The 15,345-nt window shown below is 52.4% G+C and overlaps 3 protein-coding genes across 6 annotated transcripts in view; 1 reads left to right on the top strand and 2 right to left on the bottom strand.

The window, feature by feature from the left end:
• The first annotated feature begins 120 nt into the window (after positions 1–120).
• ABHD1 (abhydrolase domain containing 1) lies at positions 121–6,030 on the top strand. The gene is made up of 9 exons (XM_039238299.1): positions 121–406; positions 3,713–3,873; positions 4,223–4,405; positions 4,601–4,646; positions 4,808–4,920; positions 5,053–5,226; positions 5,384–5,432; positions 5,530–5,695; positions 5,819–6,030. Exons 1-9 carry the CDS (start codon positions 293–295, stop codon positions 6,028–6,030), a joined length of 1,218 nt encoding a protein of 405 aa, XP_039094230.1. The 5' UTR covers positions 121–292.
• Positions 6,031–6,053: 23 nt separating this feature from the next.
• The window catches only part of PREB (prolactin regulatory element binding), a 28,419-nt gene continuing 19,127 nt past the window's right edge, over positions 6,054–15,345 (bottom strand). The window contains exons 2-11 of one of the 3 annotated variants that reach the window (XM_039238296.1): positions 15,079–15,133; positions 9,906–10,084; positions 8,752–8,944; positions 8,344–8,564; positions 8,082–8,162; positions 7,858–7,982; positions 7,486–7,659; positions 7,270–7,342; positions 6,920–7,079; positions 6,054–6,750 (exon numbers count right to left, since the gene is read on the bottom strand). In XM_039238296.1, the coding sequence (XP_039094227.1) occupies positions 6,656–6,750; positions 6,920–7,079; positions 7,270–7,342; positions 7,486–7,659; positions 7,858–7,982; positions 8,082–8,162; positions 8,344–8,564; positions 8,752–8,863 (1,041 nt within the window). In that variant the 5' untranslated portion in view covers positions 8,864–8,944; positions 9,906–10,084; positions 15,079–15,133 and the 3' untranslated portion in view covers positions 6,054–6,655. The other 2 variants (XM_039238295.1, XM_039238298.1) reach the window with 2 other exon arrangements.
• PRR30 (proline rich 30) overlaps positions 13,034–15,345 on the bottom strand; it is a 33,233-nt gene continuing 30,921 nt past the window's right edge. For both annotated transcript variants that reach the window (XM_039238301.1, XM_039238300.1), the window contains exons 2-3: positions 15,079–15,133; positions 13,034–14,826 (exon numbers count right to left, since the gene is read on the bottom strand). In XM_039238301.1, coding sequence (XP_039094232.1) covers positions 13,256–14,470 — 1,215 coding nt within the window. In that variant the 5' untranslated portion in view covers positions 14,471–14,826; positions 15,079–15,133 and the 3' untranslated portion in view covers positions 13,034–13,255. The remainder of the gene's footprint in view (positions 14,827–15,078; positions 15,134–15,345) is intronic.

Below are 15,345 nucleotides of genomic sequence, written 5' to 3'. Positions count from 1 at the left end.
GGCGCGCCTTGTGGGCCACAAGACCGAGAGGCCACCACAGGTAACTCGGATCAGCTAAACCCTGGGGGAGGCCCGGCCCCGCCCCTTGCCACGCCCGCCGCGGAGCCCAGCAGCGGCGGGCGGGGCGGGGCCCGGACCCCCTCTCGCCCCGCCCCGCAGCGGAGACCATCCCAGCACAGGCTGTCCAATGGCGGGTAGCGGGCGGGGCCCGGCACACACCTGCCACCGCCTGGTCTAGGACCAGGCGCGGGAGCCAGTCAAGAACTTGGAAGTCAGAACCCAACCATCCAAGATGCTGAGCTCTTCCCAGAGCCCTCAGAATGGCATCTGGACGGAGCCCTTCTCTCTGCTTTTGGGTGTTGGCGCTATCCTCTACTTGGGCTACTACTGGACATGTGTGCCCCAGGTGGGTGCGGGTCCAGAGTTCTGGCTGGCGGGTTTAGGATACTTGGGCCTAAGAGGCAGCTTCCAGCCAGAGGCTAGAGGCCTTTGTGGGAGGTGGTATGATTGGGCCCCCGGCCCCCCAGGTGAAATTTAATGCCCCAACCCCACCACCAGCCCTGCCGTGCTACAGCAGGTTCTGCCTTGCTATTATCACCTAACGAAGAGTTGGTTCTTTGCCTGCCTAGATTCTCTGCGTCCCAAACGCTCCCCATGCCAGTTGGGCCTTTCACCCATCAGAGAGGTGCTGCTCCCTATAATATGGACAAACAGTTGAGGAAGAGCCAGCTGGAAGGTATCCTCAGGTGTTAGGGAGACGCTTTCTCGCTAGCTTCACAGAACAAAGGAACCGGAGGCCTGTGCAGATGTGGCTGACTCCCACCATCCCGTCCACTTAGCAGAGCCTTGCTTCTCTTAAGGGCTGGTAAAGGTTCCCCGCGTAGCTCAGGACTCGTGGATAACCCTGTCGTTGTTCATCCAGCCCTCTTTTAAGTTCTAGGCTCTCCACGTATATATAGTGCAATGGTAAAGTCTCAAGAGGTTGATTTTAGGGGCGCCTGGGTGGCTTAGTCGGTTAAGCGTCCGACTTTCACTTAGGTCATGATCTCGCGGTTCGTGGGTTCGAGGCCCGCGTCGGGCTCTGTGCCGACTGCCAGCTCAGAGCCTGGAGCCTGTTTCAGAGTCTGTGACTCCCACTCTCTCTGACCCTCCCCTGCTCACACTGTCTCTCTCTCTCCCAGAAATAAATAAAACATTAAAAAATTTAAAAATATATAAAAAAAGAGGTTGATTTTTTTTTTTAAAACCAAAGTCTCTTTATTTAATTTTTTTTTTTTATTTCTAGGAGAGAGAGAGAGAGACAGCGTGAGCAGGGGAGGGTCAGAGAGAGAGGGAGTCACAGACTGAAACAGGCTCCAGGCTCCGAGCTGGCAGTCAGCACAGAGCCCGACGCGGGGCTCGAACCCACGAACCGCGAGATCATGACCTAAGCGAAAGTCGGACGCTTAACCGACTAAGCCACCCAGGCGCCCCAAAAGAGGTTGATTTTGATAAACTTGGACACTGAAGTTGAACAATGAAATTTAGATAAAATACATAATTTATATATTAGAAAAATCAAAAACATTTAATCTTCATTAAGCTATTCTAGGTAACTGAGTCTAATAAAAAACTTGATTCAAGCCCTTAAAGATCTATAAGGAATTTAAATGTTACCTAAACTTTCTGTATATTCAGAGCTTTCTACATTCGCATGTATTAAGTCTGCCTTAATAAAACAAAAATCCAAACCTCACAGTACCCTATAAGGCTTACCTTATATGCCTGACTTCAAGTCAGTCATTTCAGACCAGAGCCATCCTTAACTAAACATTTTCCTTTGCTTCCAACCAGCCACAGAGAACTCCAAACCCCTCCTTGACTTCCAAATATTCATTAAAATGCAAGAAAAAGCATATTCTGGAAGCCCTGAGGAGTTAGGATTGTCCAGCATGATCATGGACTAGTATTGATTCACCCACAGTGACCAATGGAATATTACTAATTAATTCTCAGCAATGAGTCAAAAAACACTTCCCTAGAGCTAAAACGAAATTAGCCATATAAATGAAACTTGTGACCTAGTTTATTCTACACTACTGAGCCATTTGATCAAGAACTCCCTAAATTGGGGCAACTGGGTGGCTCAGTTGGTTAAGCATCTGAATCTTGATCTCAGCTCAGGTCATGATCCCGTGGTTCATTGAGTTTGAGCCCCAAATTCTGCACTGAGAGCATGGAGCCTGCTTGGGATTCTGTCTCTCTCTCTCCCTTCCCTACTGCACACTCTCTCTCTCAAAATAACTAAATTTAAAAAAAATCCATAAATTGATGACAACTCAAAATCCTGGAAATTAGAAGGTAACAGAGTACAGTGACTAAGAGCACAAGCTCTGGAGTCAGACCTCGGTTTGAGTTCCAGCTCTGCCACTAGCTGTCTTTGGCAGGCTTCATGACCCTTGACAACTTACTCAACATTCCAACCTGTTCCCACGGGGGATCATAGAATCTATTGTCAAAGAGCTATTATGAAAATCACAGGATGTAATCGTGTAAAGTGCTTAGCACAATGCTTGAAACATGAGCACTCAACAAATTCTACTTCCTAGTATTGGTATTAACATAACTGCAAATTCTGCTTTGCCTCTTGCTTGCTGTGACTCTGGGAAAACAACTTATCACAGTTTCTTCACCAATAAAATATCCTCTCTCATAAGGTCAGGCTCAGTCTAGAAACTGTGTAGCACTCAATGAATCTCAAACATTATTAGTCCAGGGCTTAAGGACCAGGGTTGGGAGTCACATCTCTCGCAGTGGCACTAGCAACTTGGCCTCTCCTGTTCATAATTTACCTAGCCTTACTGCAGAAGACATGGGAATCTGGTCCTCGGGTTCCTTAGGGCTTGCAGCAGAGATGCAATTTCTGTTTCTTAAGCCTGTGCCCTTTCGGCTTTGTATAGCACACCCGTTTCATAAGCCTGCTATGTGGCTGGGCCCTCTCATTCACTTGATGTGTAGCCAAGAACCAAGCAGAGGGGTTGAAAGTCAAGAGCCAAGTTCCCACTGACTTGTCTGTCTGTCCTGCCATTGTGTTACCTTCCTTCCAGCTGGCATGAGACAGAAATATGTTCACATTGGGACTGTTCCTTCTTTGGTATGGTCTGACAGCAGGGGTCCCGTCAGCAAGAAAATGGGGTGCCATGGTAGAAGCCCGTCAGCAGTGAGCACACACAGTAGGGAGTATGTGGCAACGGGCGCTAAAATCAGGAGCAGTGGGCACGGTGGGAGCTAGTCTTGGGAAGAGCGAGGTAAATCAATTGCAAGGCCAAAGTCACAGACTGAATGGGGCTGCATTTTTTCAAGCCTCCTACCAGAATGTCAACCAGCCTTTTCCACAAGGACTCAGCTGGGCAACTGGTATTACCTGCTGTCTCCAAAATGGGTTTGGGGCACAGACAGAGCAGGAGAGTCTGCGCTCAGTCAGCTGCAGCAGCTCCCAGCCCTGGTACCGAGTTGGTTGAGTCCGTGCTGGAGAGGCTGCCCTCCAGCGCTGGAGCTCCTCGGGGCTCTAGCGGCACTCTATCAACAGAGGTGACTTGGCCATTCCAGACTGAGGCATATTAGATCTCTCGCCCGCAGAGGCCGGCCTCTGGAGAGGGGTCACTCTGGTGTCAGGTGCCTCACTGGCTGTACAAACACCAGCGGAGCAAGGTGGACTGTGTTGTGGTTACAGAGGCCTCAACTGGTGACCGGGCCCTGGTTTCTGGCCTTCCTGGAGCAACACTGTCCAGTCACTCTGGAGACTTTCTACCCTACGCTATGGTGCTTTGAGGGGCGGCTACAAACCATCTTCCGAGTCTTACTGCAGTCTCCGCCTCCAGTCCCTTACTGGAGGTAAGAAGGGACAGAGGGGGTGAACATGGCGCTGCAGCTACAGGGGACTCCTGTCTACTTCTCAAAACTGAAGTAAACTTCAGTTCTCTGCCCCATCTACCTCAGTGTGCTGAGGGCAACAGTGAGAGTGGCGATACAGAAGGGCTACTGAATTGCACCACAGTGAGGTAATATTTCATCTCGCATGCCCCACTACACCTTGTTGTGGTCTTAATGTCTTGCATGGTGTATGCCCTCAAATGATACCAAAGGGAAGTTGGAGTTGTTTGTGGGGGAAGAGAGGTAAACCTTTTGAAGCACAAGGAGTTCCTAATAGTATCTTTGTGTGCCCTTTTCTCCAAAACCACAGCGAAGTCCTCCAAACCCCAGATGGAGGACAGTTCCTGCTAGACTGGGCTAGCCCACACGACAGCAGTCAATACCCTGACCCCATTACCCGGCCCACTGTATTACTGCTTCCCGGTATCACAGGCAGTAGCCAGGACTCCTACATCTTACAACTGGTTAACCAAGCTCTGAGGGATGGCTATAGGTAAGGATGGGCCTGGTCTGGAGGAAGTGGGTATGTGAGAATTTGTATTGGGGAGGTCAATCAAGACACTGATACCTCTTGGAAGAAAGCACTCTATGAAGGGCACCTTCTGACTGGGGTCTTTCTAAAGGGTACTAAAAGGGGAGTGGGGCTTCTAGGAAAGGTCGGGCTGAGATGTACCTGTGTGTGTCACAGAGCTGTTGTATTTAATAACCGAGGCTGCCGTGGGGAAGAACTGCTGGTGAGTATCCTTTCTTCATCGTAGCCCTTCACCCCACGCCCCTAAGAGATCCTTGGCCCTGGGGCTCTACCTACCTATCCTCCTTCCATCTCTTGAACACTTTCATCTTTCTGCCTCTGGCCAGGGCCTCCCTCCCTGCCCAATTATCTGGTTTGCCTCAGACCCACAGGGCCTTTTGTGCCAGCAATACTGAAGATCTGGAGATGGTCGTGAACCACATAAAGCACCGCTATTCCCAAGCTCCACTCCTGGCCGTGGGCATCTCTCTTGGAGGGTAAAGGTTGCCTGGGCTTGACCCAAAGGTCCAGTCTTCATTTCCAGTCTTCGTTTCCTCCTCCATGTCCACTCCTCTGTCCCAACTCACTAATGCAAACCTTTCTTTCATGGCCCCTGGTCCGTCCTTCAGGATATTAGTGCTGAACCACCTAGCACAAACAGGGCAAGACTCAGGGCTGGTGGCAGCACTGACTCTGTCTTCATGCTGGGATTCCTCCGAGACCACTCGCTCCCTGGAGAGCCCACTCAATTCACTACTCTTCAACCAGCGCCTTGCTGCTGCGCTCTGCAACATTGTGAACCGGTAGGGTCTTGGCCAAGTGGGAGGGGGCAGCAGGCAGGGTGGGATGGCAGACATATTGGGTTCTCCCAGTGCTTGGACCAGTTCTGTACCTGGGTTTGCTTATTTACAAGACAGGGTTGGGTCCAGGAGGGTCATATCTCTATGAACTCTTTTGCAGAAACAGAAAGGTGATAGAAAAGGTGGTGAACGTAGACTTTGTGCTACAGGTATAGTCTTCCAACCACCACCCCCTGCCCAAAATTGTTCAGTATCTTCTTCTTCCCTCTCCTCATCCTGGCATACCCAACCCTCTACCACACGCAGGCCCGCACAATCCGCCAGTTCGATGAGCGCTACACAGCTGTGGCCTTTGGATATCAAGACTGCATTACCTACTACCAAGCAGCAAGCCCAAGAACCAAGGTAGATGCCATCCAGACCCCTGTGCTCTGCCTCAATGCAGCTGATGACCCCTTCTCCCCAGTCCATGGTGAGCACCCTGAATCTAGATGCTTTTAGACCCTCAGGAAAACGGGCTATGAGATGCAAGGGGAGACAGACTGGGTTCTCAGGAAAGGCCAGTTTCTGACCTCCTCTCCAACCCCTCCCCAAGCCCTTCCTCTACAGGCTGCCCAACACTCGCCTCATGTTGCCCTGCTCATCACAGCCCGGGGTGGCCACATTGGCTTTCTGGAAGGACTGTTCCCCTGGCAGCACTGCTACATGAACCGCCTCTTGCATCAGTATGCCAAAGCCATCTTCCAGCACCCAGTGGAGCTGCTCAGTCTCAGAGAGCTCTCACCTTCTGAGGGAGGCAAGAGCTGACAGGAATACCACTGGGCTCTCGGTTCAGTCTTTGCTTGTTTATTAAATACCAACTTTTCCTGCTGAATGGGCTGAGGTTCATTTTCCCTTTTCTCAAGGGTAGGATAGACCATCCAGGAACCGACTGTATATGTCACCTGGCTGGCTTGGAGCTACCCAGCTGGACCCAGAGATTACTGCCTGGGTCTTCCTTTTGCCCCTTCCTTCCCTAACGGCAAGTCCTGGGCCAGTGCTTGCTTCGGCAAACGCCAGGGACTCACGTGGAGAGCAACTGATGGACAGCAGTACCTCCAGGTTCTTGGGCATCCTCACATATTTCTGGAGAACAGACAAGCTCAACTTTGGAGCCTCTGGCAGGCAGAGGAAGAATGTAGGTGGTGTGGCCTGGACTTCAGACACCACTGTCCTGAGCAGATCCATGGATGAAGAATGAAGGGATCCCAGGATTCAGAGTCACACAGGGCCATAGCCAAGCTTTAAGTGGGCAGGGCAGGCAGCACCCATCAGTCTCATCAGAAGAAATCCCAACTACGGACCCAGGTGGAGTGAACAATGGGGTTCAGGCCTCTACTCCGGTCTAGAAGACAGTAGTGCCCAGGGCCCTGATTCCTTAGGAGCAGAAAGGCTAAAGAAAACCTGGAAAGACACTCTGGAGCAGCAGGATGGTCATAATAATAAGTCCGACACACAGCAGGAGCAACAGCCACACGGGAACACTCCCTGCAGGAGGGGTAAGGGAAGAAGTCAGCAGGCAAAGGGGCTTCACAGCCCTAAGAACAAAACCATCCAAGAAGGGGACAGATGGCTACACACAAGTGGCCCATTCTCCAAGGGGCAAGTTGCTATAGCTCGAGATAGGGTGGTACCCACTCCCATCCCAATGACTCACTCCGTGAGGGCAGCAAGTGCAGTTGGCAACGACTATCCACAGCCACAGAGAACAGGGCAGTTTCATGGAAGCCAAGGAGCTCTGGACCACGACCCTTCTCGGGTAGAAAGGCCACATCCGTCACGACAATGCCATGAGCCTCCCTCACATAGTAGAGGCGCTGGAGACAGGAGAACTACTGAAGGATGGCCCGCTTGGGAACATTCCTCTGGAAAACAAGCTCCCTGTCCCCACATGGCTTTCCCAGCTGGTCTAGCTGGGCCAGACCCTTCCTCCACACTTAGGTTGGAGGAGGCCCCGAGTCCCCACCCCAAAGAGCCCTCAGGGCTGTGCCCACCTTTACCCATTACCTGGAGAGAGAAAGCTATGTAGATGGCAACAGAGCCAGTGACTGTGCCCAAGCCAAGGAAGGTGCCCGATTCACTGCAACAAACAATAAAGTGCTCTCTGTTCCGGAGGCCTATGCAGCAACATTCACCAACAGTACTCTTCAGAGCCTCAGACAGGACATCTTCCCAAGCTCCCCCAGGCACCCCACAACCAGCCAAGCCACCACTGTCCCACACCTGACGCTGAGGCAGGAGATGACTTCATGGCCACAGGGCTTAGTCCGAAGGGGCAAGAAGGTGGAGCCATCCCAGGCTGTGAGGTAGCAGGGTGGGGGCTGGCGCAGACGCTTGTGGGGAATCTGCACTGTGAAGAGTCGCAGCCTGGCTGGTTGGTCTGGAACCTGCCCAAACCTGGGGGCCAGGTGAGAGGATATTGAGCTCCTGGGGCCTGCCCAGCCCTTCTCAGAGGTGTGTGCCCTCTTGCACCCTGGTCAGGCCTGGGGTAACACCCACCAAGGCTACCATCCTCCCCAGCTTCCCCCCATCTCTTCCCATTCCCGCACCACATCTAGGCTGTGCCTCTTTTGGCTACCCTCTGGGGTCTCACACCTGCAGGCCTGGTAGCGGTAAGGCGTGTTCGAAAAGGTGGGTCCGTTCTCTTGCCAGTGCAGCTGTGTCACCAGCTGATCCTTCTGCCACACGGAGGCCTTAAGGTCCCAGCCCACAGTTACCAACTAGTCAGGAATCAAGATTCCAAGGATGGACAGTTAGGGGATCCACTTACTTGACAAGCAGCATAATCACCTACTTTTTTGACACTCTCACTTCCTCACCTTGCCATCGGGCCCCAAGGCCAGGTCCTCAATCTCTCCTTCGTGGGCTCTGAACTCCAGAACTTTCTCTAGGCTGGGTACCTGCGGCCAAACCACCACCATGGTTATGCTAGGTACCTACCAAGGATGCAAGATCCCTCCCCCTCTTCTTTTCCGCCACTCAGTACAAGCTCCACTCAAGTTTTCCAGAACCCAAGATCAGTTTATCACAATTCTGACCTTGCTGCTCCTGACACTCATCCTCTAACCCCCGAAATCACACCTTCCAGATACGAACGTAGCCATCCGTCCCTCCAGTGGCGAGCAGGGTGTTATCGTGGTTGAAGCATACAACTTTTTGCAACGGATCAGGGCTGAAGTCTGTCTGCACCGCTTGCAAATTCTCTACACTGAGTTCTACCCCCTCCTGGTGGGTTTCAGCTCCGGACTTCTTTTCTACTGGGGCTACCCCCTTCCTCTGTCGAGGCCCCTGCTCCTTGGAACCTGAAATACAAAGAGGCTGCCAGGTTCCAGCGTTCTATAGTAAGTAGTACTTGCCCCCTCCCTGGTAGTGAACATGGAGCTTATTGCCTGCTCCCATAACCCACTTCAAACCCCATTTTTTTTGAAACCACACTAAGTGATCTTCTCACCCAATCCTTTCCCCAAAGTTAAAGAGGAAGCTTCTCACCTGCCTTCTCTGCCTTGTTTTTGCCCTTCTGTTGATGGGTCTGGAAGCGCAGGAGCTGACAGTGGGCATCCTGCCCTGCAGCAAGAATGTTACCAGCCAGCGCCAAGTTCATGGTAGCACGCGACTCTGTGTCATGTGAGTGTAGCAAAGAGGCGCTCAGGCGCCCATTAATCTGTTCTAGCTGCAGAAAGTGCTGTAGAAGAGGGAACCCGGGTGAGCAAGGTTCAGGGGTGCCCAGAGAGCACCTCAAGGGCAAACTTATATCCTATAGTCTAAAGCCTATCTCTTTGCTTACTACACTTTCTACTTAAAAGGCTTTATCCAGCCTGCTTACTTCTTTCCTTTTCTGTTTCTTTCGCTGGAACCTCACAAATCTGTACAGCAAAGAGGGCTGGAATTAATACCTCCAGTTTACAAAATAGGGTGATCCTCAGAAGAGTGAAAAAACCTTGCCTAAAAGCCAAATGCAGCACTCGCCTCTGCCAGCGAGCAGAGAGACAAGTCTATGGAGCCTCCCCAGAAAGACCAGGATAAGACAGACCCCTGGAGCCGCTGGTGAGGTTGACTTGAAGCGTTCCTGCCTAAGCGGTGTAGTGTGCTGTTTTTATTCCACTTTATGATTCCTGATAAGTTCTCAGCTGAAATTCGCGCCAGGGCGCCGGGCTTCCACCGGGGAGAGGCAAGCTAGAGATGCAGCTAGTCTGAAGCCGGAGGTAGAGCCCACCCTGAAGACCCCCACCGCCATCGCCCGTGGCGTTACCGGCCCCAGTGGCCCTGAGTTCTCACCACGCCGTTCTTTATGCCCGTCTTGGCAGCGCCTCCTCCGCCCGCAGCGATGAGCAGCCCCGCGCTGGGGTCGACCTGAAGCGCGTACAACGGAAACGGAGCCCGGTACAGCTCCGGCGCCCGGCGCCGGCCCATCCTGTTCGCCGCGGGCTTCACTATCCGCACCGGGGCAGCCGGGACATGCCACGTCCGGCTTTCGACCACCCTTCCCGGCTGCTATTTAATTTAACCCCGTCGCCGCCAGGAGGATTCTCGACTACTCTCTCACACCCTCGGAGCTGCCAAAACTCTAACCACACTCAAGAATCCATATCCCCGCCCCGGGCCGTCTTAACCCGGTCGGGCGAATTCGCAGTGCGCACGCGCACCTAGCCCGGGCTCGCCATGCGCAGGCGCAGGCCCGCCAATACGCGTCAGCACTAGCGGGCCTCGGGGTGACGCAACCTCCGCGCCAGGATCTGCCCTCCTGTGACGTCAGTCTCCGCCGTGTTTGCGTGGGGTCAAAGAGGCAAGCTCCTCTTCCACGGGATTCTGGAGGAGGAAGGGGCTAATAAACGTCGAAAGAGGTTAATAAACCTTTAAAAAAAGAAATCCTTGGAAGCTCCTGCCTGGCTTAGTCCCAGAGCGTGCTTCCCTTGATCTCTGTGTTGTGAACTTGAGTCCCCCCCCCCACCCCCTTGGTTGTAGAGATTACTTGAAAGTAAAATCTTAAAAGAAAAAATTATTGGATTAAGGTTGTCACCATTTTAAGAGTGATACATGATGCGGAAGTGGGGATCAGAGCCGACGACCAAGAAATTCTTGACACGTCTTTGGTGCAAGAAGGTGGTTTTGTTAAAGCCCAGGACTGGACCCATGGGCAGAAAGAGCTGCGCTGGCGTTGTGAGGGGTGACTGAGTATATACTTTCACGTTGAGAGATGGTTAAGGACAGCACAAGCCTCCAAGGTATTTTGGAAGCTAGGTTTCCAGGACCTTGAGGGGGATCTAGCTGCTGTTAGGAAAACATCATTTATTACTGTTCAGTAAAACCTCAGTCAGGAGACACTTCAGATGTATATCAGTGGGCCATATGTTTGGAGTATGATTGCCAACATATATCTTGGGGGCTAGAGATGAGGTTTCCAAAGGAAATTTTATATGTTAAATTAGATCTACAGGATCTTACAGGGTCGGGACAATGTTAAGATTGACTTTTGCCCTTAGCACGGCGTCAACATCGAGGCAGTTGAGTTTCTAGAGGTCACACTGCCTGTCTCAAGGACTTGTCAATGTAAATTGTGAGGAAACTTTTTTCTTTTGCCTTAGTTTCCTACGCCAATACACATGTGCAGCCTTTACCTTTTACACCAGGGAGGAAGTGATTTGTCCCACATCACACACTTTGGAAATTCAATATTTGGGAACTTGAACTGTGTCTCTTGCCTTTTAATGGAGGCAGCATGGACTTTAAAATAAAACTGGCCTCAAACCCACAATCCACTGCTTCCTAGTGTGAGGAACCCACCATTTACCTAAACAACTAACCACCTCATCTCTGTGGCTGGCGAATGTGAGAATTGGCCATGCTTACAGCTCTGCATACTGCCCCTGCACTGTGACAAGGGGGATGATTAATTCTCAGAAATCCCAAATGAAAGCTGAGGTGTCTAGTTAACACTAGGTTTACAACCTATATCTATATGAACCCCCACTCTCCCCCCCCCCCATAAGGGTGTCTCAAACCCTTGGACACTTCACTTCCTGGTTGGTCTTCCCCTCTCTGTTTCTGGGGCTTATTTTCCAAAGGCTTTGCAATGAACATGCACCAAAGAACAAAGAAGGGACTGAAAGTCTCTGTGTCACCTCAGGAAATGTACGTGTTCAAAAAAGATTACTTTTTGCCTTAAACGGGCATAGGCAATGTCTGGGTAAGGCTGTAACCTCTGCAGTGTTCAGCCAATGAGGAACCAGGGGAGGGACTTCATGCTAGGAGATAAATTGTCTGCTGTAATTGCCCCGACTGTGCCTGTCCATCAGACACCTGCTCTGACAAGAATGTTAATTAAAGCCTCGCTTCACTGTGCTCTGCTTCACTGTGCTCCATGCCCCTCCTTTGATTGGATCAGTGGCCTTATTTCTCACAATGCATTCAGGGGTTTGGGAGTGGGGATTGTTCCACACTGACACCCTCAGAGGGAGGTGACTTGGCTCCCAGGCAGGTCAGGTCTCTTTTCTGCCTGACATCCCACCTTCCTGAAGGGGGCCCTTGGGTTTCTGATCTTCAACATGAGGACTCTTAATGATTCTCTGCAAGTGAACCCTAAGAGCGTCCATCCCTTCAAAGAGACACCTCCTGCTGGTCCCCTGGCTGCCTAAGTAAGCATCCTTGTGTGTGTGTATGTGGGGGGGGGGGTGTTTATTTTTGAGAGAGAGAGAGAGAGAGTGCGCACACGCACAAGTGGGGGAGGGGCAGAGAGAGGGAAACACAGGATCTGAAGCAGACTCAAGGCTCTGAGCTGTCCGCACAGAGCCGGATGTGAGGCTTAAACCCGTGAATTGTGAGATCATGACCTGAGCTGAAGTCAGACGCTTAACCAACTGAGCTACCCAGGTGCCCCAGTAAGCATCCTTGTTAACCTAATATGATAGGAAAAGAGGATAAGATAGGCAGAGAGGGAAAGATTAGGACCTGAGGTCCCTGGGTGGGGAAAAACATATTTTGGAACAATGTTGGGAGGGTCTGACCAAAGCAAACCCCCTTGGATGTAAGTTTCCTCTTAAGAATGTAACAGACACCGCCTACTCGCCCCCTTAGGATTCCCTCAGGAATTTGACAAAAGACCTGACTAAAAATAGGTAGACCCTAAAACGTATGACCCACAAGGAATGGTATGGCCGTGGACCACACCTCATACAATGAAAATGAGCCAATCAGGAATGGACAACCCAGCATCTAGAGCTATCAAGCCAATAAGGGTAAAACCTTGAGAAGGAACAAGGGGGAAGGGAAGAGGGTGTGTGGCAACCAGAACCTTATAAAACAAAGACTCTTGCCTCTAGTCCGCAGGCATTCACTTTCAAATGTCCCCTCCCTGTAAAGAGAACTTTCATACTATTCTTCCTTTCTGATCTCATATTCTACTAAACTTTTGCCTTCTGCTCATGATGTGTCCACCTCTTCATTCTTTGAAGCGGCGAGACAATGAATCCCAGGTATTGAAGTAACAAATCCTGCAAAACTAATGTGCACTCAGAGGAAGAGTCCCAGTGGCTTCACCTTTGGGGATGCCATTATCTGTCCCACCAAACTGAATTAAATGTGTGAAGAGCCTGGCAGAGCCCTCAGAATGTCCCAGCTGCTCAGGCCTTTATGGAGCCCATGCCCTCCTCAGATACATGGTAACAACTCTCCCTGGCCACTCTGGTTCCTTTGACTCCGCCCCTCCCCTTCTTTAGTTGTGGCCCCTGTAGTTCAGCTACCCGCTGTCTGCTGTACAGGACACAAACACAAGTTCTGCAGGTCAGGCTTTATTGGATACTCTAACGCTGAATGGGGTCTCTTCAGCCAGGAGAGAGCAGACTCCATAAGGGGCTCCCAGGGTTCCAGGCTGGAGAACACACCTGACTTTCCGCCAGCCAGCCCTTCAGGGAGTCTCGGGGGCTCCCTGAGTTCTGGGACCTGGTGGGGTCAGTGGGGTTCGGAGGAGGTGCTCCAGGGAGCCTCCTTGGCTTTGGAACTAGAGTGGCGATTTTTGGAGAATGGGCTCTGGAGAGGCAGGCCTCTTTGGGGCAGAGGAAGGCCTGGGCTTCAGGGAGACAGTGGCCTGTTTTGGTGCCTGAGGCGGAGGCCCTGGAAAGTGCATAGAGTTTGGTGACTGAGGGCCTGTAGATCTGAGACTCCCAGTCTGGGAGGAGCGGCCCCGGGCTGGATCTGCCTGCGCCTGAGCCACCGGTACTTGAGCTGCTGGAGGCTGGGACGCCTGGGTTTGATACCCACCGGCCTGAGCGGCCTTGCCCTGAGGACCTACTTCCTCTGGCCTTCTTTCTGGCAACAGATGCAAGGCCCTGGCCTGGCCCCGAGGCAGGCAGAGGCCAAAGCCAATGCCCAGGCGGAGTGGTCTGGATTCCTGGCGCTGTGCACAGGGCAGTAGCTGGGGGAAGGCAAGCAGCCGGGGTCCAGTCTTGTACGTGGGGATGGGGCACGTGGGGCTGCGGGGCTTGAGACATACCAGGCATATAGGATATTCTACAACTGGGGCCTGGCCAGTGGTGCCTAGCCAGAGGCGCTGCAAAAGCAGTAGCCGCAGGTCGTGTGCAATGCGGCGGTGCCCCAGATGGGCCACCAGGGCCTGGACCAGGGCTCCTGGGTCCCTGAGCTCTGCAGCGTCCCTCTGACTTGCCACACATCTCCCCACCACCCCAGGGGACCCGGTGTCCCTGTACTGATGCCAGGGCCATGTCTGCCTCTTCGAGTGAACCCCACGAGAAGGCAGGCTGGCGGCCGGGGAGGTGACAGTAGAGCTAGGGCGGTACCCTGGGAGGGAAGGAGATGGGCAGTGGGAATGGGGGAGAGAGGCTTTCTGTAGCTGAGAGGGAGAGGAGGACGGAGTAGGAGGAAGAGACGGGTATAGCTGGTGGGTGGGAGAGGAAGAGTGTGTGAGGGAGAGAGAGAAGTAATTCTGATGAAAGAAAGTGGGGGAACTTGGGAGGGAGGAAGAGTAGGGATGTGGGACAAACTCAGAATTTGTGTCAGAGGAGTAGAAAGGGGAGACAGGAGAGTGGGACAGTGAGGGAGGGAAGCAAGGGGAGTGAGAGGGAGGGAATGATGCCTGGGGAGGCAGAGGTTGTAGGTTGCCTGAAGGCAAGTCCACAAGTCGTGAGGGGCCCTGAGGGGGGCGCCCAGGGGATGCTGTGTTCTGTTGCAGCACCTGGTCCTTGTTTTGAGGCAACATTGCCTTGAATCCAGAAGGGACTGGGGCCTCAAGACCAAGGACTAGAGACCTAGCAGAATCAGGACAGTATCTCTGAAGCCAGACCTGGCAGAGAAGTCAGGGCCTTCTGTGCCCAAGTGTGGCTCCAGCTTGGTGTCGGTGCTGCTGTTGGTTGAGGACGGGGAGACACGCGGCCCTGTAGCACTAGGCTCTCTGAGAGTTCAGGCAGGCGCTTGGATCTAAACTTGGCCTCTCACTTTGCAGTCAGCCATTGACGAGGCATATACGGGGACAGAGAATCAGAGCTGCCTCTTGGGAGCTGAGGAGCAGCAGTAATTATCTGGGTGGGCTAGAGAGGGAAACACAACCCATAGGACCTGTAGAGAAAGAAAGAGAACCTAAGATGTTGGGAGAATTGGTCTATTTCTGGCTCTGAAGGCTGATTTACTCAGACCCTAAATCCATGTCACCTTCTGGGTCGGAAGAGCTGGCAAAATGCTCCAGGGAAAGTGAGAGCTGAGGAGAAGAATGGAGGTGGGGAGCTAGAAGGCAGTTGGAGGAGGGGGCTTGGGGATGGCTGCTGAGATGGGACTAGAAATTGGGGGTGTTCCGATGCTGTGAGCTCTTACCAATGAGGGTTCCTCCAGGCTCTGTTTCACAAGGTACTTCAGCAATTGAGGGAACCTGGGAGAAAGAGGAACGGTCACCAAATGGTGGATACACCCCCCTCTGTCCCCAGTATCTGTCACCCTAAACTCACTCTGACTCAGCTTTCTGTCTGAGCCGTGCCCTCAATGCTCCTTCAGCCAGGAGGAAGTCTTCTGTTAGAGGTTTTTGCTCTCCGAAACCTGAGTCAAGGATTCAGCAAGCATCCTCATGTCTGCCCACTCTGGTTT

This window comes from Hyaena hyaena, unplaced genomic scaffold (assembly GCF_003009895.1).
Source record: "Hyaena hyaena isolate Hyena2069 unplaced genomic scaffold, ASM300989v1 scaffold_138, whole genome shotgun sequence".
Classification (NCBI taxonomy): domain Eukaryota; kingdom Metazoa; phylum Chordata; class Mammalia; order Carnivora; family Hyaenidae; genus Hyaena; species Hyaena hyaena.
This window is presented reverse-complemented; position numbering and strand designations above follow the sequence as displayed.

Coding starts and splice junctions, on each gene's coding strand:
- ABHD1 (XM_039238299.1), top strand. CDS start 293: ATGCTGAGCTCTTCCCAGAGCCCTCAGAATGGCATCTGGACGGAGCCC. Junction 4,406..4,600: donor GCTCTGAGGGATGGCTATAG/GTAAGGATGGGC, acceptor TGTGTGTCACAG/AGCTGTTGTATTTAATAACC. Junction 4,921..5,052: donor GTGGGCATCTCTCTTGGAGG/GTAAAGGTTGCC, acceptor TCCGTCCTTCAG/GATATTAGTGCTGAACCACC.